General features: G+C 33.7%; 1 protein-coding gene across 3 annotated transcripts in view; it reads right to left on the bottom strand.

Moving 5' to 3' along the window:
* VPS13A (vacuolar protein sorting 13 homolog A) overlaps positions 1-26,196 on the bottom strand; it is a 170,891-nt gene that overhangs the window by 118,243 nt on the left and 26,452 nt on the right. For all 3 annotated transcript variants that reach the window (XM_037492590.2, XM_054689191.1, XM_037492591.2), the window contains exons 7-19: positions 26,027-26,086; positions 24,376-24,435; positions 23,787-23,867; positions 23,341-23,398; positions 17,313-17,440; positions 16,732-16,838; positions 15,816-15,987; positions 14,084-14,146; positions 13,501-13,630; positions 12,480-12,577; positions 12,066-12,202; positions 7,426-7,615; positions 7,223-7,337 (exon numbers count right to left, since the gene is read on the bottom strand). In XM_037492590.2, the coding sequence (XP_037348487.1) occupies positions 7,223-7,337; positions 7,426-7,615; positions 12,066-12,202; positions 12,480-12,577; positions 13,501-13,630; positions 14,084-14,146; positions 15,816-15,987; positions 16,732-16,838; positions 17,313-17,440; positions 23,341-23,398; positions 23,787-23,867; positions 24,376-24,435; positions 26,027-26,086 (1,399 nt within the window). The remainder of the gene's footprint in view (positions 1-7,222; positions 7,338-7,425; positions 7,616-12,065; positions 12,203-12,479; positions 12,578-13,500; positions 13,631-14,083; positions 14,147-15,815; positions 15,988-16,731; positions 16,839-17,312; positions 17,441-23,340; positions 23,399-23,786; positions 23,868-24,375; positions 24,436-26,026; positions 26,087-26,196) is intronic.

The following is a 26,196-nucleotide window of genomic DNA, read 5'->3' as shown; positions in this document are numbered from 1 at the left end:
GTTCCCATGCTTCTCCCACCACCACAGCACCTGTGAGCCATCTCTACTGTCCCTTGTGCTCTTCCCACCCATTTCTACCCCTTGTGCTCTTTCCCCTTCCCTACTGTAAATGTGCCTCACATCGAACTATGTCTGTCCTCGCCATAAAAATAATAAGATCCATTAACAGATAGGAACACCAACTTTTTGATCACCTAGTACTACCCAACATAAATCAGGCTTTTGATAAATACTTAAATGAGTGAATAACAGCACTTAAAGAAAACTAATGACTATTATCCTATCTGAGAACCCTATCCTTAAAAAGAATTTTAATAAATGACTACATTTGACAAAGTAAGTTTTTGTGTTTTACAAATTGATGCCCCTAAACTTTCCCTAAAGAAAACTTCAAAACAGATCTGAAAACTCTGACTTCCTAGAAAAGATGAAGAAAATACAAGAAAGAAAAATTAGATTATAAAGGAGATAATAGGGTAATGTAGAAAAATAAAAAGGAAGGAAAGTAAGAACCAAAAACAGGTAAGAGCTAAATTGTTGTAGAAATAAATTCTGGCCTTTTACCCAGGCAGAGGAAGAACAAGCGGTACTTCAGGAATGGTGAGGTCAGGAGAAGCTTTATTGCATAATGTCCTAGACCTGGATAACCCTGTAAGGTCTGAGCACTGGTTTAATGACCAAGGATTCCTTTTATACACAACTGTCTCCATATCTGTTACACTGATAGCATCGTTTTTCAACCATTTGTGGCAAAGTCCCCAGACAAAGGGGGCAAGGCAAGGGAGGAAAGATACAGGCATTCGGGGATGGCCTTGGAGAGACAGACCAACTGGCTGGCTGCCCGACCTTGTAGATAAGAGTGCTCAGGTTCTGGCCATGAATCTTGAAAGGGAAGGAGCTGTAAGTAATCAAACTTATTAATTATGCCTGCATTGGAATGTTCATTGCACCTGGGCTAGAAGTTCTGCTGGAATCTTTATTATATTCATTTGCTCAATAATATATTTTTGCTTCAAAATAACAGATGACTCTCTTCCCAAATAGGTAAATTTTAACTTTTTGGGGAAATATTAAATACATTAATGATTTTTTAATTAAATTTTAAAATATAATAGCTTCCTATTTTTTCATAACAGCACTTTTTATTCTAAATCATATAAATGACACCTGTGTTAAGAAGAAAACAGATTAGACTTCGAATTATAAAGCTTGTTATCTCTAGAAGGTAAAATACTTCTACTTTCTGAAATATTCTCATAAAAACATCTAGACTTTTTATATTGTGGATATTTACTATTTTGATAATATTTACAATAAAAAAAATTTTTTTTAAAAATCTTAGGAGACAAAGTTCCTAAATCTGAATGCTTATTGTGGTTCTCCAAGACAATATATTTATACTTAACCATATATAAGCCAGGAAGAATCATTAACAGGAAAAGCTTGATATGTTTATCAATTCTGAGTATGTAACATACAAAAACACAAAATTTGAGCTATAAATGGAATTTGAGATTTTAACAGAGTGGAGGAGTAAATGTAAACCCCACAGCTCTGAGAGCTAGGGCAATTTCTACAATCTAATATAAAACATACTCATGTATAAAATGAGTAAAAACCACAGAATAAAGATATGCATGTTGACTATTATGATGCATACCATTCTCTGAAAAAGGAAAATGAACAATGCTTTCAAGATACATGATATAAAACAGAGAGATGATATAGCCTAACCAAGGGCATAAACTAGATTTTTTTTTTAATTTTTATTTTATATATTTTTACATCATTTTTCATTTTTGTACAATGTATGCATTTTCATCTTGGTTATCATCCCTGTAAAATTCCCACCCCCCTTGTTTTGAAACTACTCTCTTCACCCCACCCCCTCTCTGTAGTGTGTCTCTGGTTTATAATTGCTTGTTGATTTTGATTTTTACTTTATTATAACTAGCCTTTTTCCTGATCCCTTATTTAGGTTTTCTAAACAACTGCTATGAGTGAGACCATCCAGTATTTTTCTTTTTCTTTCTGACTTATTTTGCTGAGCATGATCGCTTCCAGCTCTGTCCGTGTTGCTGCAAATGGCATGAGTTTATCTTTTTTGATTGCTGAGTAATATTCCACTGTGTATATGTACCACATCCTCTTGATCCAGTCATCTGTTTTTGAGCATTTGGGTTGTTTCAATAGCTTAGCTATTGTAAATAGTGATGCTATAAACACAGGGGTGCAGGTGTCCTTTTGAATTAATGTTTTTGTGTCCTTTGGGTAAATACCTAGGAGTGGGATTGCTATCATATGGAAGCTCCATTTTTTAGCTAGATATTTCTTGATAGCCTTATCAAAACATAACTTGCTTGGCTAAAATGCTTTCTCATTACATAAGAAACAAAGGAGAATGACGAGTAATACAACTGACTTTTACCAACAAAGATAAAGTGAACATAATAGAAATTATTGGAAAAAAGTGACAATTTCATGTTAGATATTGTGATAGCCAAAATGAAACAAATTCTGCCTTCTATAAGAGGTGTATTCCAGGCTCAACAAAAATTGAATTCTAAAACCAAAACTATAGCAATAAAATTGGAAATGATTCCAATGCAAATTTCAGCCAAGAATTAAAAAGTCAAAAGTAGTTTTTATAGTGGCCTTTGTAATAATCTGATTTTAAGGACACATTTTCAAAGACAAATATGAAAGCTGGGTAAATCTGTAAGAATATAAGTAAGATTAAATGCTTAGCGTATACTGAGAAAAATACTGCTTTGAAGGGAAGTTTTAGTTATAGTCAGAGCAGAAAACCCTTATTATAAAAGCAGCAATGCATATTTTGTAGTGTATTAATAAATAAACGATTTGAAAGTAGAATAGCTTAGTTCCTGTCTTTTACCCATCTTGTCTATCAAAGATTAATTCAAACTAGAATTAGCAGGACATGTAAGAGAACTTAAAACTCTATCTGATCAGATCTTTATATAAGAGAGTACCTAGAGTCCAGCATATGACATCCCAGATACCTAAGATGGTGATATTAATCAATATTGGTGCTTTTCTAATTCTAATTTTAAAGAAATCACTGAGAAATACAGTCTCAGAAGAGAAAAAACTGAACAAATGTTATTTTCTTTAGAACAGTATCTATTTTTAACTAATCAGATGAATGCAGATTTTGAGAAAATTTTAATACATGCAAATTAATGCAGAAATAGGAGGTAAGTATTGATCACTAGAAGCTAGCAAATTTCATAAGAAAAAGGCATTCTAAAGTCACCAAATTTGTTTCGTTCTGGGTTGTTTTTTTTTTTTTCATTTTTCTAAACACAATTGATAAATTGAGGCTCTATTACAGGCATAGTATAAAATTATTCAGCAATATACTTAAAGCCTGCCTTTACATTCCTGAGGGAGATTTTGGAAATAAATTAGATCAAGCACCTTTAAGCAGGTATCTATGAGTGGAATACAAAGCAGGTTTCATGAACAATAATGAGCATTTTCTTCAATTAGAGTATAGACAACGGACTGCTACACTTGTGGTTTTGTTGTTTCATTTTTATTTCGTAACATGCTGTTAAAGATATACTGAGATATTATATGCACTTGCCAGTACTTCAAATTATGGTAGTTTTTAAAGGTGCTTTTCATCCTTGTTATTTTAACCAATAAAATAAGGAAAACATATTACTATCATAAATTTTAACTTTCAAAAATATTTTGAAACTGTTTTGGTAGTACTTATTTTCTTCGTAATCCTATACTTTTCTTTTTATATACTTAAAACCATTATTTTGAGAAGAGACCTAGGCTTCTTCTTTGACCCAAATGTCAAAGATGTACACAACACTAAGATGGAATCCCTGAGCAGTCAAAGGTGAGCTGATAATGAATAGCACCACCCAGGAAATGATATCCATTTATCCAAAGCCTCAAAGATAAGACTCAAATACACAGAAATAGAAAATGGAGTGATCCAACAGGATGAATAATGTCGAACTTAAACTAGAACACTGAGATAGATTTTCAAATCCTGTGAATATGAAAGAGTAGGTAGCTATATCTACTCTTCCACAAAAAGTTACCAAAAAATGCTGGCTATAAAACAAAAGAGAACTATTTAAAAAAAAAAAAACCTAATTAAAAGCACTGAGAGGAAGCAAGAGAGAATTTGTTAAGTCCAAAGCCTTCGAAATGAAGGAACAAGGAAACAGATTTAAGAGGAGCCTAGAAAACTTTTATCCTCAAATCATGTATGCACCTGGTAAATGTGGGAACTCCTTTTCATAACCTCACAGAGCACAGAAGACAAAGATGAGAAGCCTAAGGGAAATTCTCACAATTCTGGTATCCAAAAAACACACAAAGTAAGAATGACCCAGAAATTAAACCTTCCTCTACCCTAAAACCTATACACATGAGAATACAATGAAAGATTTTAAGGAAAATTGGCAGGAAAAGGTAGCATTCCTGTGCTTGTAACAACAATGCAGTACTCAAGTGGATTTGTAACACAAAATTTCCTTGCCATTCAAAATATCTCAAGTAACAATTTAGATAAATGATCCCATCAGCATGTCCAAGATACCTCGCAAAAGAAAATTAAATAAAAATCTTGTTTAAATGAAAGCTCCACTCTCCTAGACTTTAAAGAATTCTCAAAGTATTTTTCCCAGAAAAATCACTAAGCACAAAAAGAAAGACATTACTGTGAATAAGAACAAGCATAAGCAAAAAGAGAAGAGAAAGAAAATCGTTAAGTCTTCATATAATGGAACTATCTAAAGAATTTTCTAGTAGGGCAGAACATAACTATACTTATGATGTTTAAAGAAACAAAACCATTAGTTTTAAACAATATTAGTTTAAAGATATCATTGTAAACACAAAGATATCATTGTAAACTATAAAGAAACAAAACACATTCTAAATATAACAAAACAAAATTCCTAAAGTGAAAAATATGCTCATGGAACTTAAACTCAATAGAGATTTAATAGCATATTAGACATAGTTGAAAAGGAAACTCAGTAAATCACAATATAAAATAGTAGAAACTGGGTCTTCCCCGTGGCGCAGCAGTTGAGTGCCACGCTGCAAAGCTGTCCGCAGCCTCTGCAGCACCGGTCTGATTCCCCGCCAGCCAGGGAGAACCCCACATGGCACAGCAGACTTCTCCTGTCTTGCCCACTGCTCCCCTCAGCAGTGTCTTCCGTCCATCTATCTGCCTGTTCAGCTCCCTGCTCTAGCTCTGGTGAATTCTCTCACCCTCCCGCGCTTCTGACTGGTACCCAGTTCTTGTATAAAATAAATAAATAAATCTTTAAAAAAAATAAAATAGTAGAAACTACACAGGATGTTAACACAGTATAAATAGATGGAAATAAAACAGTTTACCGAAGATGAAAGATAAAGACTAAATACATTTTGTCAGAGTTCCAGAAGAATAAGAGAAAAAAATTTTCAAGAACTAATGGTTATAAATTTTCCAGATGGATTTTTCTAGAACTCATTAAATCTACAAATCCTCAGATTTATGTCTCACACAATGAACCTAAAAGTCCACAGTGGGGTACATCATACTGAAACTACAGAATATAAAAGATATAAAGAGCTTAAGTATAAAAGAAAAGGCACAGGTAAACTACCTAAAAGCAGCACGCACGGTGACACCTGAATTATCAGCATCAATAATGAAAGCCAAAAACAGCAGAATATGCACTGCAATGTACTTTGGGAAAAAATAACTGCCAACCTTTAATTCTGTATTTAAAATATTTTACCAAACTAAACAGAACAAAAAAATGTTTCAGATCAAAACAAAAAGTTTGCAATCAGCACACTTTCACTAAAGAAAACCTTTATAAATGAACTTCCAACAGAAAGGCAATAATCTCAGATAAAAGGTGTGAGGTGAAAACAGGAATAAAAAGTAATGAAAGTAGCTAATTAGTAGGCAATATGTTGACTACACACACAAAAAAAAAATCTTACGAAGTTAAAAACAGGAAAACAAAATTAACAATTATAGGTATAAATCAGGAGGATGGTAAATGAAGTTCAAGTGTTACAAATTCCTGGGAATGGCTGCAAGGTTAAGATTTGTTTCCATTAAATTTATATATTGATAAAAATGGATGCTGTAATTTTCCAGAGTAAAGAAAGAAATGTTTCAAATGGCAGAGTGTGGAAAGGGGGAAATGAGGAAAATAATGCTAGAGTTTATCCAGGGAAAGCAAGGGAAAAAAGGAAAAAAAACTGCAAATACAGATAGAAAAAAATCCTGTATGTTACTGGTGTGAAAACCTAAAAAATTAAAATACAGGGGAAAAGGAAAAAAATGAGAAAATATGCAAAAGAATGAAATTCTAGCCAAAAGAAACCTATACTATCCTTACTAACATCAGACCACAGATTTTCTTTTAAATACTATGAACTCCAAACAAATTAAAGCATTACTAAAAATAGAGTCAGAGTCAGTTTCATACAGATGGAAGATTTGGTTCACAGAAGATAAAATGACATCTATCAAAAAGTAAGAAAAAGCTACATTTACACTGAAGTATTTTTCATGTATTTCTCAGATGTGATATACATGGTAATTGTGATTTAAAGTACATTTACAGATATAAAAAATACATGCTTTTCAAATATTTGGAAAATACATGTGGAATATTTTCTATTACCATATACTGGGTCAGAAAGCAAGACTCATCAGGTTACAAACCACTAAAATTATACAAATCATCCTTCTAGTCGTCTATACATTTAAAAAATTAATCTGTAACTTAAAATTTTGCACCTAAAAATCTCCAAGCACAAATGGCTTTAATATTAAATTATGCAAAACATTAAAGAAAGAAGTTGATCCCATTGTGCATAAATTATCCAAGAGAATAAAAAAGGGCACTCGTTTTCCGAGAGCAATATATTAAAATCTAGAACTTGTTACAAGAAAGGAAAATGACAGGTGAGGTTCTGTCATGAATAGAATGCTACAACGCCTAATGAAATTTTGTCAGTTAACCTCAATTCAGTTAATGGGTTGCACCTTTATGAGTATGAAAAATGGTAATTATTAATCTGAATTTTAATATAAAAGTTTCAGTGAAATTGTCTATAGTCTACAAATATGAAGTATAATTTACTAAAATCAGTTTAACATGACTAAAATTTTAGTGTAAGATATAGTAACACCAGCAATAGTAATACCAGCATTTACCTGTTGCTGTTTTATCACGAAATTCTTCAAGTTTTGTCAACGTTGCTGAGGTGAGCTGTATTAGATGTACGTCTTTCGGAGGTCTGAAGAATTCCACTATACCATTCACTGTTTTCTATTAAAACAAGTTATCATTAACATGAGGCACAAACTTAAAAGCAAATTGAAATACATTAAAACTTAGGAATTGAAAATAAGCTTACTGCATCATATATCATTTCTAAAGGCTCAGCTTCTATGATACACCTTTGAGAAATAATTTCATTTAATGGATTTATTTCAAATATAATTTGGAAGAGCGATGTAGAATCATCTAGTGAAGACAGGAGGCGAGGTTTTTTTGAATTATCTGGTAAGCCGGTAACATAAAATGAATCTATTTTAGTTTCAAATCTGCAGAAAAAAAGGTCAAAGATTAGCAATCAGTACAATTTTAAAGTTTTTTTAATTGAAAATAAAAATTAGTAAAAATAATTTCACTTTGCATTTCCTATTACTCTATTCCAGTCACATAAATGAAAATATACAACTATTCAATCAATTTGACATAGATTATTTCACAAGGAGCCCTATTACATGTTGGCTTCTAAATGGAAAGGCTATGATAGATTAGGGATTTCCATTCCCAAACGATGGTGTTTGAAAGACATCATTCCATGATCACAATAAATAAAAATCTTAACAAACTGAAAAAATCAACAACTCTTCCTGGCATCTTAAGAGAGGGAAGAACATAGGGCAACCAATTGCACCCAAAACTGAAAAGAAAGACAAGTGAATGCAGAGAGTCTACCAGAGTAGACTCTCAAAAGTAAAGGATAAGGATACCAGTGTTGGAGTTGGAAAACTGGACTGTAATTGATGACTGGATGGAGACTCAGTGTGGAAAATTTAAAGTCAAAAACTCAAGGTGAATCAGACACAAAGAAGTCCCCACAATATTTGGAGATACACCCTAGGAATTTGACCAGATTCTCACAGTAAATAAGAAAAATCCCCTCTTGCTTCAGGCAAGAGAAAAGGGGAACCGTTTAAAAGTGTAACAGGGCACTCATTCAGTTCTTAACAAGGCCTGTCCTCTGGAGAAAGTAGGCAACCGAACCTAACCTAATGAAATTATTATCAGAACCTAAGTGATCTACGAAATAGAAAAACCCAACTCCAGTCAGGTTCACCACTTCATAAGGAGAACGCTGGCCCATTCAAGCCATCCTGTTGCATTTAAGGGATGGGAAAAAACAGCCATTCTTGTGAAGTTCACTATCCAAAAGCACAAACTCACTAAAAGGACTCCAGAATGCTTCCCCTTCCCTCATATCTTACACTCAAATTACTGAAAAATAATACAGTAATTTCTTTTACTTGAAACACCATACTTAGATATTAAGAAAAAAATAACATGGCATACCAAAAGGCAAAAAACAATTTGAAGAGAAAAGGAATCAGAACCAGACATAACAGGGTTGCTACAATTACATATCCAGGAATTTAAAATGACATTAACATGGGCCTCCCCGGTGGCGCAGCGTTTGAGCGCTGGGTTGCGAAGCTGCCTGTGGCCTCTGCGGCGCCAGTTTGATCCCCGGCTGCTCCCCGGCCACCAGAGGAGGGTACCACATGGCGCGCAGACCTCTCCTGCCGCCCTCTGCTCCCCTCAGCAGTGTACTTCGGTCCTTCTGCCTGCTCTGCTCCCCGCTCTGGCTCTAGTGAATTCTCACCCTCCCGTGCTTCTGACTGTCTCCAGTGCATGTATAAACAAAACAAACAAACAAATAAAACATGCCTCTATAAAAAAAAATTAAAAAAAAAACCTAAAAAAAAAAATGACATTAACATGTTAAAGATTCTAATGAATAAAGCAGACAGCATACAAGAAAAGATGAACACTGTAAGCAGAGGGAGATGGAAAGAACCACAAAAACAAAAATTAAATGTTCAAAATAAAAAATGCTGTCATAGAAATGAAGAATGACTCTAACAGGCTTATTGGGAGACTGGACACCACTGAGAAAATAAACTCCGAACTAGATGACATATCATTAGAATCATAAAAACACAGAAAACAGAAGACAGAAAAAAAATAAAGGAAATATCCAAGCAACATGGTACAGCTACAACAGGTACACTATGTGTCTCATGAGGATGGCAGAAAAAGAGGGAAAGTAACAGAAGAAATATTTGAAGCAATGAAAGCAGAGAAATTTTTCCCAAATGAATGTTCTGACACTAAATTACAGAACCAGGAAGGAAGCTCAGAGTACACTAAGTAGAATAAATGCCAGAGAGAGAGAGAGTGAGAGAGACATATTTTAAAACTGCAGAAAATGAAACAAACAAAAAAAAAAAACCTGAAAGCAGCTACAGGGGAAATATTTTACCTATATAGGAGCAAAGATAAGAGTTAAAAACTGACTTCTCAGGAACCGTGTAAACACAGAGAAAAATTCAATGCCTAAGAGAAAAATTCATCAATATAGAATTCTATACACTGTGAAATTGTCCAGTAAAAGTGAAAAAAGAAAATAAACCTTCTCAAACAGAAACTGAGGGAATTTTTCTGCCAGTAGTTCTTTAGAGAGGAGAAAATAATCTAAGCCAGAGGGCCTCCCCTGCTGGCGCAGGCAGTTAAGCGCAGTGCTGTGAAGCTATCCACAGCTTCTACAGCACGGTTCGATTCCCGGCCTGCCAGGGAGCAACCAACATGGCGCGGCAGACCTCTCCTGTCTCGCCCGCTGCTCCCTGCAGCAGTGTATTTCGTCATTCTGCCTGTTCTGTTCCCTGCTCTGTCTCTGGTGAATTTTCTCACCCTCCTGCGCATCTCGGCTGTACCCTGGTTCTTGCATAAATAAATAAATAAATCTTAAAAAAAAAAAATCTAAGTCAGAAATCACATCTACATAAAGAAAAGCAGTGAAGAAGGGAAAAATGAAAACTTATTTCTGGTATGAACTGAGAGAATAGTATTTTAAAATAACAGTAACAGTGTATTTGATTATCTGCTTATAAAATTTATGTATATGCTTTTATATGTATATGTGTATTTGCGTATGTATGTGAAATGATTAACAGCAATGATACAAGAGAAAAGAGAAAGAAATTAGGATATTTTTGCTATTATTAGGGACTCATACTTCTCATGAAGTGGCAGAGTTTTATTTGAAAGTGATCATGGATCAGTTGTAAATGTATATGGAATGTAATTATTGAATGAGTATAAGATTTCACTTCATAGGTAATATAATGTTTTGACCATGTAAAGGTATTACATGTATAATAAGAATATTCTAAATACCAGTGAACTGTGCTCTCTAGAATGGTTAATTTTATATTATGTGAATTTCACAGTGATTTAAGAAAAATCACATTTAAAAAAGTCATTTGATTAGTAAATGCTACATTATATTTTTAAAAATCTCAAATCACTTTCTACTTAAAGACACTTAAACATAAAAGAAAACAAAACCAAAGCAATTAGCTCAAGGAAAATCAGAGAAAATAGGAAGCATTAGAGTAAGTTAATGAAACAAATAAAAAATACAGACAAGCCAAAACTGTTTTAAATACAAAAAAATTAAACTGAGAAATACATGAAATACTCAAATTACTAAAATTTGGAATGAAAGAGAACATTACCATCAAATTACTAAAACTGGGAACGAAAGAGAACATCACTATTAACCTCACAAAAAGAGGAAGAGAGTATATAAATACTATGAACATCTACATGCCAACAAACCAGATAACTTAGATAAAATGGGAAAAGAATGTACAACCATGCAGTAGCTTTGGAAAAATGCTTTTGGCAATTATTCAAAAAAATTCACCTATAAAGTTATCATCTAAGATAACAATTCCATTCTTACTTATATACCCAACGAACATTTAAAATGTACTGTCCACATAATATAGTGTCCATGAATATTCATAGCAGTTTTATTCCAGTAGCCAAAAACTGGTAACAAAGCAAATAGCCATCATTTGGTGAATGGACAAACAAAAGATAGTATATTGCCACACAATGGAATATAATTAGGCAAAAATAAGCAACATACTAATTCATGCTTTACCACGGATGAATAGTGAAAGAAGCCTAACAGAAAAGGTCATAAATATTTTATATATACATATTTATCTTCTCTGAGTCCATTCATAATAATGTCCAAAACAGACAAATTCTTAGAAAGAGTAAATTGTTACCAGACACTGGGAAGAGGCAGGAATGGGGAGTGACTGCTAATGAGTACAGGGTTCTTTTATGGGGTATTAAAATGTGGTGACTGTTGTAAAACTCTGAAATATACTAACATGAATTTGGTGAACATAGTGTGACAAATTGACACTTTAATTCAATTAAATTGGAAGAATGTATAGTGATTATGATAGTTTTTTTTTAACAAAGATAAACTAATGATGTTCCCACATAAAAATGAAATTTTTTTTGGAATTTTTTTAAAATTTTTTGTTTTTTAAACAATATTTGCTTTCCCCCACCCCCTCAGGTTGAGTCCCCATAGAATTTCCTTCCCCAAGGCACCCATGCACCATCACCACAGTCTCCTGTTCTCCTCCCTCCCTCCCTCTGATCCCTCTCACCCCTCCTCCCCTGCAGAAAACTCAAATTTTTAATGCTGTTTTAGTGTGATGTGACTGCTGACATTTTTGTCTAACACTTTGTGTGTAAGTTTCCTTACCATGCAGTTTTCCATTAAATATGTATTATTATACTAGTTGTAAAATGTATTAATGGAAAAAAAAACCCCAAGTTCCTTAAAATACAAAAATACACATTCTAAAATACTATAAAATTATAAATCTGACTTGTAGAAATAAAGAAAATACTCACTTAATTGCTTGTGCTCCTGGTCTTTGTACAATCCAAGTGCTAAATTCTTCTACTACAATATCTAACAGCTCACGTTTTTCTTCTCTTAGAACAATAGACATACTTTTCAAGTGCACAAAAAACTTCATAGCTTCAAACTAAAGTATATTCAGAAGAACAAAATGAATATATATAAATGTAACAATACTCTTATTCATAGTTTTTCCTCCCTCTACGCCAGAAAATACTTTAAAAACAACACTTTAAATAACTGCCATGCAACAGTAAAAGGTAGGGGGCAAGTTTTATCACTACCGTGGAAATTAAATACAGTATTTACAACCCAGGAAAAAATCACAGAACAAGTCTAATAGCACATTATTTCTGAGGTGATACCAAACAAACTCAAAGGTGTATGGCAAGAAAACACCTTACTGTTTTTGGCAAGGTTGGATCCACTGCAGTTTCACTATAGCCAATTGCTTCATAGAGTAAACTCTTTTCTTCAGATGTCAAAATGTCTTCAAGTGAAGCTTGAATTTAGAAAATAAAGTTTGGATGATAACAAGATAAAACCAAATCATAACTTCAATGCCTTTAACAAATCAAATGTAAATTATTTTATACTACTTTTAAAAAATATATTTATTTATGCATACAAGAACTGAGGTGTAAGCCAGAAGTGTGGGGGTCGGAGAGGGGGATTAGAAGATTCACCAGAGAGAGTAGGAGCAGAACAGGCAGATCTACTGAAATATACTGCTGAGGGGAGCAGTGGGCGAGACAGGGGAGGTCTGCTGCACCATATGGGTTTCTCCCTAGCTGGCTGGGATTGAACTCGTGCTGCAGTGGCTGTCGATAGCTTGATAGTGCTTTCTTTAACCCCTGCACCACCAGGGAGGCCCTTATACTACTTTTAAGAAATTGTAATCACTTAATGTTTGATAGCAATTTAAGAATTAGTCTCCAAAAATATAAATTGTTAATATTTAAATTTAGGTATTTTTATTGAGCAAGCACTCAGAAAATGATTAACTATTAGACAACAGCATTGGGCTAGGCAATACACTTAGCATACAATGCTGGTAGTTATTATTCCTCCCATTTTACAAATGATGATACTGCTGGACTTACATCTAAAAGTCACTAATCCTCCAAAACTATAATCTTAAGCATCCGATTAGGAAATAAAAGCTTCCCAAGAAATAATGTCAACAAAAATTTATAACACATTATATATCTTTTTGGAATTTATATTTATCTATTATTGTGTTATATGCATTTATTAAATCCTCTGGAGATGAAAGTTCTTTTGCACACATAAGATTAAAATTTTATATTATTTTTGACATATATTTGAATTAGAAAAAATTTTCTGCAATACTTTTCAGATCTGATGATTTGTTATATTGCCATATCCTGATGATTAATTGTACTACTATAAAAATGGACATACTTCCAGATTCAGTAACAGGTAGTCCTTTACTTTTTGGTTCTGACCAATTCCACAGCCAGTGAAACCATCCTTTATCATCCTCTGCCTCTTCTGTTCCTTCTTTGTAAATCTTGTGTCCAGCTTTCTTTACCTGAAATGAGTAAGTTTTCAATCTAAAAAACAGAAGCATATTTCCAAAACTTATCTAATTAAGTGAAAAAATATACCCAATAAACAGTGACAACAGTACATAATAATTTCAATATTAGCCAACATAAAAATTTAGCATTTCAAGGTAGTTAGTACCAGTATTTCAGGTGATGATAATCACCAAAAAAAAAAAAATCAAGTTTTTCCTCTTTATATGAACTCTGAGTAGCTGGTAAGCCTAAATATTTAGAATTCTTTTTTTCATGAAACCTAGATGTGGCAAATGGATGTGGCCAAAGATTGTCTAATTTTCTTATAAGACAACAAAATAAATCTGAGCCCCTTTTGTAGCAAACAGATTATTACTGCACAATGCTAATCACAGCACAGCATCTGTCAAACTTATGTGGAATGTACATGTATTTTTACTAATTTAAAGATATTCTGGAATTACCTCAACTTCTGCTTGTTGTCTTGCTATAGTTATATTAAATACATCCAGGGATTTTTCCAACTCCTAAAAAATATAAACAAAAATTTGTTAACATTTCATAAACAATTTGAATATATAATCTCTCAAATTGCTGCACTAAAGAAAAGATATAAGAAACAGAAAATAGAACATCCATCAACAAAATATGCCTGTTAAATTCTGAAAAATAATGTTTGTACACATGTGAGCTAGGCAACGTGTACCTAGCAGTGATGAAGTAACTTTTTAAAGAAATCAAACATTACATGCATGAATTACAAGCCTACAGGATTTACAGATACATATACAAGATACTAAACATGCAGTGTTTGAAATGATTTTTGTGTTTTAATTACAGTTAAATACACTAGTGACACTTCAAACTAAAATACAATATAAATTCCTCACATTATGTGCACTCTACATATTGCAACAGGGTGGTCCCCAGGAAAGGGGGAGGTTCCCGTGGGGCAGGGAACCTCCCCCTTTCCTGGGGACCACCCTGTTGCAATATGTCATCATTAAGACAGTCCAATGTAGATCTAGATGAACTTAAAATCTGCTTTTAAACTTCACACTATTCAAAGTACGCTTGATTCTTGAAATAAATTGAGATAAGCTAAATCTTCCATTATATCTATATACTGTTTCCATGACTACTTTTGAGACTTCTGTGCTCAAATCGCCATTTCCCCAAAAGAGAAGCAACCATAACCTACTAGTATTTAGAAAACAATTTAATTCGGGTTTATACTGTCAGAGCTGACTTGGAGGATTTAGGTTAAGATCTAAAACCAAGTAAACAATCTGTAACCACTCCAAAAGACCACTAAATACAAACTTCCTAATAGCCTAGGTCTTCTGAAATGTCTCCTACCACAAAAATAAAAATAAAACTCAACCATTAGAGGGGCTTCCTAATTGGAAATTAGCCTGGACAGTGTGAGCAGTTATTACAAAGGTTATTTCCCTTTGTCTCCCTAAGCTATGCCTTCATCCATTTGTAAAATACTGACTTCTAGAGTATACCGTAATGCTAAAAGATAAAACTAATATTTATAGAATCACAAGACAGATGAACTCAAAATAGAGTTACTAGTAAAGACTAGGTATGTGAGAAGAATTAAGAGAAAAGGATCTCTGTATGGGCAGAAAAATAGTGAAGTTCCCGTAAGAGATGGAACTTAAGTAGAACTTGGTGCATTAGTAAAGTAGGCTAGGCAGAGCTGAGGAAAAGCAGATGCAATACATGTGCACAGATTTGTCTATCAGCATAAGAATCATACATACAGAAGACAAGGAATATGATTAATGCACACCTAAATGGTGACACAGGGAAAAGGCAGTGGTGACACAACCTAACAGCTTGAAACTACACAAAGAAGACTGAATTCAATGTAGCAAATATATCTCAGGTTTTTGAGTCTAAAAATGTCATAATATGGGGCTTCAAATTATTATATACATGAACTCAAATCTCTCCAGATTGAGAAGTTTCAAATCCCAAAAGCTCACATGTGAATATCACCAGAACACTGACCATCCAGCTGAAGTTAAGAACAGAAATACAAAAACAGTCAGTCAAAAAATAGTCAAAATTAGAACAAATGGCACCAGAAGAAAAAAAAAAATTAGAATAAGTAGGAATTGTTAATCACTAAAAAAAACTCAAGAGTTATAATAGCACAAAATACTAGTTTTTAAAAATACTAACCTCAGAAGTATGGAGCAGTTCAACAGATGGCTTCTTAGTTGTTAGTTTTTGTTTGTACAGTTCTTTATATTGCTTCATTTTTTGCCTATGTGCATTAATATGCTCCCATGACCACATTCGTAAGCGGGGGACAACAATTACTTCAAGGATACCAGATATAGCATAAGCCCACCTAATTAAAAAAAAAAACCCACAAAACTATATACTTAGCAGTGTCAAGCCAACAGTATGAAATATACTTGATATTATTTTTATTCCAAAAACATATTTACTATAATTGTCTATGAAATGGTATATTATGTGAGCATATGCTTTTTCAACAGTCCTATCTATATTAATGATACATTATTTTATTGTTCTTAAGAGAAAATAGATCAAAATCATTGATTCTTGCAATAACATAGCTCAACAGAAAAACTATCAGAGTATAAATTGCCAAACAGTACTTTAGTCTCCTGAATATTAATAGTCAAAGAGTTGTAGAGATTAGATAAGAGCTTAGTAACTAGAATAACAAAACTTGTGAATATAAAAAGGCATTATGTTTTATAGACACCCAAAACATTTTTAGGTTTTAGAATGTAAGTTTGGTAATGTAAGTTTAATGTGTCCAATATAGAAGTTTGAAAATTTTTCAAAGTACATAGCTGGACAACATTCATATACTTTTTAAATAATTCCAAAAATACAGTAAATTAATGGCATTCTAGTATTAGTAGCTGTTAATTCCATTATAAAGAATCCTACAAGTCAACTAACATAATGAGTATGAATGCAACATAAGTTTCTAACCACAAATCAAACTACATTTTGCAGCAGTCCTTAAAAAGAGTATCTTAAAAAATTACTCAAGTCAAGAAATTTCTTTTTGTTCTGCATTTTTTAAATCTTTAAAAAAAAAAAAAAGACATTTTACCATTCTCTGGCATGGTAGTGAAGAGGTACATCAGGTCTATATTTTCTATATGGCAAATTCTGTGTCATCATCTCAACTGATTCAAGAAGCTCCATAACACTGAAATACTGAAGAATGAGAAAATTAAGGCTCTTAAGTGTTTGATTTTTTTTTTCACCAATTGTTGAAGATAAAAGCTAAATTATTAACATTTTTAAGGAAGCATTACCATATAATATTGTGAATTTTTATTTAAAGACTTATTTATTTGTGCATATACGAGCTGGGGTGCAAGCTAGAGGTGCAGGGGGTGAGAGAATTCACCAGAGACAGAGTGGAGTGCAGAACAGGTGGACTGACTGAAATACACTGCTGAGGGGAGCAGCGAGCAAGACAGGAGAGGTCTGCTGCCATGTGGGTAGTTCCCTAGCTGGGGATGGAACACATGCTGCAGAGGCTGCAGATAGCTTCACAGTACTGCGCTTAACCCCGTGTGCCACCAAGGAGGCCCAACATAGTGAATTTTTGAAGAATATTTAAAGTCTTAGTTCTGCTTTTATCAAACTATAACTCACATTTTAAATTTTCAATGAAAAACTCACCTGTAGTTTATTAAATTGAATTGATATGTCATGTAATTCAACTTCCAGGTTTATCTTGGGGGCAGAAAAGTCAAAATCTGATCCGCGATTCATCTGAAGTTTGGCATTAGCAGATATGGGATGAAATACTGGAAAATAATCCAAATTTTAAAATATTGAGTTACATTTCAAGAATATCAAAGTACTGAAGAGATCCTGAAAATTCTTTCAACAGGTCCTATATTTCTACAATGTTGTAATTTGGTCAAATGAACTATCAATTTATTAGTGGAGGAGATTCTTCCATCTTTTCCCTACCTATAATTCACATTGTCTTAGAGGAACAGAGACTAATTGAACGTCCTGTCAGAACACCAATATAACCCTTAAAAGTAGGTACATTAAAAAAAAAAAGTTCAGGCCAGCACCAGTGGAGGTCCGGCAAAGACAAGAACCCATGGTAGCAGCAAGCAGACAGTCCAGGGAGCAGAGCAGGAAGTAGAGGCAGCACCAGTGGAGACTCTGGAAGGCAGATACCTCAAACGCAAGTAATGGGGGAGAAAAACAAACACTATAAAGCAGCAACAGGAGTTATCAGGGGAATACTACACCACACAAAGAACAAATCTCCAGAACCCAATCACAAAAATGTGGAACATCTATTCTTATCAGATACAAGAGTTCAAAATTTCTGTGATAAAGAAATGAATGTACTGAGAAATAAAATCAACAGAAGATTGAACCTTTAAATAAGAAAATAATAGAGATGCTTGACATAGAAAAATTAATACAAGAGATGAAAAATTCTGCATAAAGTTATGGAACTGGATAGACCAAATGAAAGATCAATTAGTGACCTTGAAGATGTGAATGCACAAAGAATGTGGATAGAAGAAAGAGTAAAAAACACTTTGAGAATAAACCTTTACATTAGGAAAGGCAAATAAAAATAGGTATCCAAGAGGCATGAGAGAGAGAGAGAGAGATAGAGAGAGAAGGAACAGAGTACGAATTTAAAGAAATAGCACAGAAAAACTTTCCAAACCTGGAGAAGCAATGAAATATATGAATTCAGGAAGATAAAAGAACACAGTACCTAAGCAAAATGAGACCTACAGACACATAGTAGTGAAAATTTCTAGAATTTAAGACAAAAGAATAATTTTAAAGCTGGCAAAGAAGGAGGAGCAGATAACACATAAAGGAACTCCTATCAGGGTTACATTGGACTTCTCTGAGGAAACACTATGGGCAAGGTGACAATGGAATGTGATCAGAATTCTTAAGGTTAAAACTGCAGGAAAGAAAAGTCTAACCTGCAAGGCATTCTACTTCAGGTATGAGGAAGAAACTAAGGCCTTCTCAGACAAAGAGAAACTGAAAGTTTTCAAACACTGACCTTCCTCCAAGAAATAGTGAAAGGAACTCTTGTATATAGGTCAAAGAGAGGGACGTAAACAAATAACTGAAGAAAACAGATGCAGCACAAAATTAAGGACAAAATGGCAGTAATAGGCTTTTATATATTAATAATTATAAATGGACTGAACTCACATATTAAGAGACACAAAGTATCAGGTTGGTTAGGAAACTTTCTGCTGTCTCCAGAAAATGTACCTCAGCTCCAAAGATGAACACAAACTCATTAACACAGACTCAGAGTAAGGGGATGGGAAATAATCCTACAAGCAAATGGAACCCAAAGGAACACAGGAACAGCCATACTTACATAAAATGAAATGGACTGCCAGTTTAAAAAGATAACAAGAGACAAGGATAAACACTATGAAATAACTAAAGAAATAATATATTAAGAAGACAGAACTCTCATCATTTTATACTCACCAAAGGAGCATCAAAATATATTAGGCAATTACTATCAATTCTGAAAATACATGTCGAAAAAAAAACACATTTATGGTTAGAGATTTCAACACCTCACTCTCACCAATGAGCAGGTAACTAGACGGAAAATAAACAGTGACACAGTGGTCTTAAACAAAGACTTAGAGAATATGGACTAACAGACACTTACAGGGCACCCCCAAAAAACTGAATATAAATTCTTATGTGGACAAAGAACATTCTTCAATATTATCCACATGTTGGGCCACAAGACAAGTATCAACAAATTCATAAAGACTAAAATCATACCAGGCATCTTCTCTGACTTTAAGGTATCAAGCCACAAATGAACAACAAAAAAGCAAGATGTAGAAACAACACCACACTACCGTGAGACTACTCACATAAGTGCCCCAAAACAGAAGAGTGGATCAAGATGTCTGGGGGGGGGGGGGGGACTGGAATGTTAATTGGTAATCAAAAAGATAAACACATGCCATGTGTTGCAACATGGATGGAAATGGAAGGGATTATGCTAAGTGAAGTCGGAGGAGAGATAAATACCAGATGGTATCACATATGTATGGAATATAGAGAAACCAAATCAGAAAAAGTATAAAACCAATCAGAAAAAGTACAAAATGGTACTAATATTTGAAAAACAAAATTATTCCTCTTCCCCAACTGTAAGTGAAATATAAGAAAATACCAACCACTATTGTAATCATCTATCAATTCCTGAAGTGTACCCTCTTCTGTCAGATTTTTGCTCCTAGAAACTCTAAACTGTGAGTGATTTCACTATCTTTCCAAAACCATGGCCTCTCAGCTCCTGAATTCCTCCATCTTACTTACCTCCTAGACTAGACTATCATACCAATGACTGCCCCTCATTAAACTCTGTCTCAAGCATCCAACTCTTCTACCACTACCAATGCTCTATCTACTATCCCAATACCAACTTCTAAGTACAATGAGACCCACACATCATTGATTCTCTAACTTTGCTCTTTCACTTTTTTTTTTTTAAAGATTTATTTATTTATTTATACAAGCACTGGGTACAGTCAGAAGCGCGGGAGGGTGAGAGAATTCACCAGAGCCAGAGCGGGGAGCGGAGCAGAGCAGGCAGAAGGACCAAAGTACACTGCTGAGGGGAGCAGCGGGCGGCGGGAGAGGTCTGCGCGCCATGTGGGACCCTCCTCCGGTGGCCAGGGAGCAGCCGGGGAGCAGCCGGGAATCGAACCGGCACTGCAGAGGCCGCAGGCAGCTTCGCAACCCAGCGCTCAACCGCTGCACCACCACCAGGGAGGCCCCCCCTATATTTATTGCAGCACTATTTATAATAGGTAAGATATGGAAACAACCCAAATGCCCAAAAATAGATGACTGGATCAAAAAGATGTGGTACATATGCACAATGGAATATTATTCAGCAAAAAAAAAAAAAAAAAAGAGAGAGAGTGAGAGAGGGATAATCTAATGTCATTCGCAGCAACATGGATGAAGCTACAAGAGATTATGCTCAGTGAAATAAGTCAAAAGGAAGAAGAAAAAAATATTGGATCGTTTCAATTAGAGGAGGAATATAGGGGAACAAAATGAGGATCAGGGAAAAAATAACAACAATCTAAGAAAAACACTTCAAAACTAAACAAAAATGATCAGACAACTATAAAATAGAGATACTCTGTAGGGAAGGGGAGAGGGATCAAAACAAGGATTTGAAGAGCACAAGAGATTAAGGTGATGGTGCACAGATGAATTGGTGATGGTAATTTTATAGGGACTACACCTGATGTAAAATATATACAAATAAAGAAATTAGTTTAAAAATAAAAAAATAATAATAAAGTTGCTGAGCAATCACACAATATTCTTTTAGTCCAAGGACAGACAAAATCATACCACAGGCTGTATTTGTACAAGCAGTAAACTAGGAATGATTTTTACATTTTTAAAGAGTTGGAAACAGAAAAAATATATATGATAGACTATTTAGGGCCTACAAAATGTATATACTTAATTTATAATGTGGACCTTAAAAAAAAAAAATGGAACCCTTTACTCTAACCCTCTAATTTTAGTATTCATTAGACTCAGTTAAAGTTCTGTTAAAACAGATTGCTAAGCTTCACTCTCAGAGGTTCTGATTCTGCATGTCTGCACCCTAGAATTTGTATTTTTACCAAGTTTCCAAGTGGCAGTAATGTTGCTAGTCTGAACCACACTTTGAAAATACTCCTCTCTAAGTTAATTCATTCTTCTCTTTCCCCTAAATGATTATATGATAGTCTCTGCTCCCTCAAAAACACCTCAGAGTTAAAATTAAAAAAAAAAAAACTCAGAAGAGAAATTCCATAAACTTCTATCACCATCTCTATTTCTCAACCAATATTAGCACTCTCCTAACAGAAATCTGTACTGTAAATGAATGGACCAGACTCCTATCTGTGGCAAAGCATTCTACTTGTGCACTACATCCCACCTCCTTTCACCCATACCAATCCAGAAATTATTCCTTCTCTCTCTTGCTTCATTGCTTCATTTAATTATCATTCTACTGGATCACTCCCATCTTAGCCAATAAAACAAGCTATTCTCTCTCCAAAAAAAAAAAAAAAAAAAACCAAAATACTAAAAGAAACACCCTTTCCCATAGGTTACCAATAATCAATTTATTGCCTAGGAGTTCCAAACTCCCCCTGTATTGTCTGCTCTAAAAATTCATTTTCAGTCTTTTAAATCACTTTTTGTCAGCTGTGTAATGTCAATCTTTCTCAGTAGAGGACCAGAAAAACACTGCAGGAAGAAGAGATAATGCCTCCTGGTTCTAACATGCTCATTCAACAGGTTCCAACTCCAGCATAGCTTCTCTGACACCCAACTCCTACTGGGTGGTTTCTACAGAAGGGGGCTTCTCCAATGTCTTATCTCCTGCATCCTGAAGAATATCTTCAGCATCAGCCTCCAGTGGTGCACAGTAACTAGCAGCAATCAGTAACTAGCAAATTCCTCCAGAACCCTGCTACGGTAGTTTTGTAGTGGAGTGTCTCCATGAAGCAATTTTCCATGAGGTTCTCTAAAAGGTTCATAAGGGTGAATTCCAGCAATTTTTACTGGTATGGCACTACAGAGATTTTCCTGCCAATCCGTGAGCCAACACCCAGAGCTAGATTCCAATGCCAAAAGAATAATACCTTCTTTGGCCATTCCATCTTGGCCCTCGGATAAGGGCTAGTCATTCTCTCTACAGTTGCTATATTGTTTAGAGTTCATTTTTATTAGCCAATCCCTTATAGTTAATAATTATATGAAATGTTCTCCCTTCAAATTAGGTATGCTTTCTCTCTACTCATGGAACCCTGACTGACACAGCAGGCAATGACAATAGGGCAAAAGAAAAATACATCAAATGTAAAGTGATTTTTTGCGAATCATCAATAAAAAAATATGATAGACATTCATCTGTCATAGTATTTCTTCCGGGGGGGGAAATCAAGAAAACAAAACCAATTAAAAACTATGAAAATAGTATTTCAAAAGGAGCCAAGAATCATCACTTCAAGAATTAATGAAGAACAATCTCAGAGGAAGAATACAGAAAAAAGATCACTGAAGCCAAGAAAAATATTTCATGAAGAATATTCTATTGTTAAAGACATCAGGCAACCAAATCCAAGAACAAAGTTATCTACAACCAAATATTTATTAAGTACCTTCAGGGTAGAATAAACCATACTCCTTTTCTCTATATATTTTGTAACTCATTTCTAATTATAATAGTACCACATATTTATTTCATGAAATTAAAAATCAGAAGGTAGAAAAACTATTTTAAATGCACTTTATATTTAAAAACAGTAATATTACACTATAGACAGCAGCAGCTAGTCTTATTAGCTAGTATTATTAAATTTTATTTGCCATTTAAAAATGTCTCTAAAAAACACTGTAATTGATATTGAATACTCCTTAGAAATATATCATTTTATTAATATCCTCTTATTATTTTTCTCTTAGTTTTGAAATACAGCCAAATGTTCCCATTTAATGCATGATACAGAAAAGATAAGTATTTTGATTGTACATATACATCAAGAATATAATTATGAGCAAATTAAAATGTCATAGCAATATCAATAATGTTAATTGAAAATTTGTACTGATTAATCGCACTTTTTAGTCTATGAAATGTACTTACCAAAATCATACCCTTCTGGAACAATGCCTTTATAGACAATACCATTCTTCAAGCTGTCCTATTATGAGACAAATTGCTTTTATTTGTATTCATACCAGTATTCCTTTATCCATACAACCCTATCACATGCAAATGAAAAATGTTTAAAAAGCAATTTAGGAAGATAAATTAAACAGGAGGAATTATCTGTGGAAAATATTAAAGTCTTAGACAATATCTCATTAAACTATTAGTATAAAAAACTCTAGGAACTATTAGGATATATACTTATGTTTAAACATGCTTGTGTACAAGCATAAATTTATTCATCTATTTCTGTAAATTCTGCTGAAGGAGTTGACTAGAAAAAAGCCCCATGACTACAGTATGCTAGATAAATGAAAAATAAAATGCTATGTGAAATATACCTAAATGTATATATACATGCATCAAAAAAATTCACTTACCAGTGACTCTTCATAATCATCAAGATAGAACATCTGCGATTTCACATTCCAATAGGCAAAAAGGTTATCCAATCGAATTAACTGAAAATAAATAAAGCTTATTATGGTTTCATTTTCAATGAAGGATCTTAAATATACACTATTTTCAGAAGTTTTAAATAACTGAGTGATTTAACAGTTAAGCAAATAAACACAATTCACAAAAATCCTTAATTTTGTTGACCCTTCAAAAGCACTGGATTAAATGTACCAGCCCCCACATGGTAGAAATCCTGTATATAACTTTTGACTCCAAAAATTTAACTACTAACAGTCTACTGCTGACTAACATCCCTACTGACAGCATAGTCAATTAACAAATATTTTGTAAATTATATTTATTGTACACTACAGTCTTACAGTTAGTAGGCTAGAGAAAAGAAAATGTTATTACAAAAATCATAAGAAAAAAACATATTTAACATATTTATTCAAACAAATTTTATAAGTGGACTTGTGGCAGTTCAGATCTACGTTGTCTGCAGGTAAAACTTATTAACATTTGCCTCTCTAAAAGTCTCTGTCACATCCATAATTAATTATATTTTACCTTATGAAATAATTTCTCAGTGTCATCATGAAAAGATGGAACCCAATATGCGTCAGTTGTCTGAAAAAGGAAAAAGCAGTAAAAATTTCTTGTACATGTGAAATGGCAGAGTAATTAATTGCATCAATCATGCCCTAGACAACCTCCCATGAAAATATCCTGGAAAACATATCCTTCAAAGAATATTAACTGATCACAAGAAAGTCTGCTTTCAAGGAGCTTATTGAAAAAGGAAATAACAGTAACAACAAAAAGGTAAATGCTTCCATAAGGGTTAAACCCACAGTACTCTATGAGAACATGTTAGGAAGCTCAAATTCTCAGGGGTATGATAAAGTGAGGGTGATATGACCTGTGAATAGAAATTATATACTCTAAGGTCAGCAGGAGTAGGAAGATATGCAAATACATGACATGTTCAGGGAACTGAAGTATGAAGAAGTCCAGTATGGCTGGTTAACATAATCCAAAACAAAGAAAGGTGAAATCAGATAGGTTACTTGGAATCAGATTACAAAGGGATTAGAAGCTATTTTAAGAGAAAACGGTGGACTTTAAAAAGAAACTGAGAAGACTGGGATGATTTTTCAGAAACATGGCCTTTTTTAATAAAGAACTGAATTAGAACAGCAGTTCTCAAATTTTAGCATGTATTAGGATCACCTGGAGGGATTGAAAACATATGGACCCCAACCTGAGTTTCTAACTGAGTAAATCTGGGCTGAGGGACAAATTTCCATGGACCTCCAAAGGTTAATGGTCCACTTGTTACCAACGATCTTCAAATTGACAAATCTAATGGCTAGTTCTCCATCCTTATTTTTCTGCCTAACAGCAGCATCTCACAGTTTACCCTACCGACTTTATTAAGTAACTTTTCATGTGGCTTTTTCTTTTTTTGCTCACAGTGGATCTAAGTTTTTAAAAGATATAGATGGAAAGCCAATAGATAAAGCAGATAATGAATTTACAACAATTAACCTGAATGAACTGAATTACATGTAGCAACAGACAAATGTCAAATACACTGAAGAGAAAGAAGGAACTTATAGAAGAACTATACAAAATGTATACATTTTTAATGAATGTATTATATAAGTATAAAAGCTTGGGCTATTTATCTCTGGAGTAGAAGGGAAGGTTGGAAGTAGAGAACAAAAGGGATTTAAATTTTATCCACAGTAGCTCATGCAAAAAGTTTTTAGAAATTAATCCGAATGATTAACACAACAATTACTCATTTTGGATCAAGCAAATGTTTCATAATCCTCTATGTCCCTAAACTTTTAAAACGTCTTAAGAAAGCATGTCACAAGACTAATAACTGTAGTGTAGAAATTAGTGATTTCTTTATACTTTTCATGACATCAAATTTCTGAAATGAGTATTACTTTAGAAATGTATTAAAGTTTTATAAAAAGCACTGAATATCATAATTAGCAATCATAGGTCATTAATATTTTAAATTAAATTTTACTCTCAACCACTTTTGAAATGTGAAACTCCCCTCAATTCGAACCCATCTATGCATGATCTGTACTAATTCTGTAGACACCTATTTTTGAAGCAGGCATACACAAATAGTAAAGAGTAGTCTGATCAACTATGCTGCACAATTAAATATAGTTAAATTTCTTTTTAAACAAATTACCTGCAAGCTGAGATTTTGAAGGGAGATACCAAATGACAACGGGTTGTCTCGATTTGTTATCTATGAAGGAAAAAAAAGATTTTAGGTAGTTGGACATAATTCACTGTAAAGAAAAATTTCATTTTCTGGAGAGTATGCGATTTCAAACATTCTACTATTTTCGGAAACCA

This window comes from Talpa occidentalis, unplaced genomic scaffold (assembly GCF_014898055.3).
Source record: "Talpa occidentalis isolate TD23 unplaced genomic scaffold, MPIMG_talOcc4v2.1 talOcc4.7, whole genome shotgun sequence".
Lineage (NCBI taxonomy): Eukaryota > Metazoa > Chordata > Mammalia > Eulipotyphla > Talpidae > Talpa > Talpa occidentalis.
This window is presented reverse-complemented; position numbering and strand designations above follow the sequence as displayed.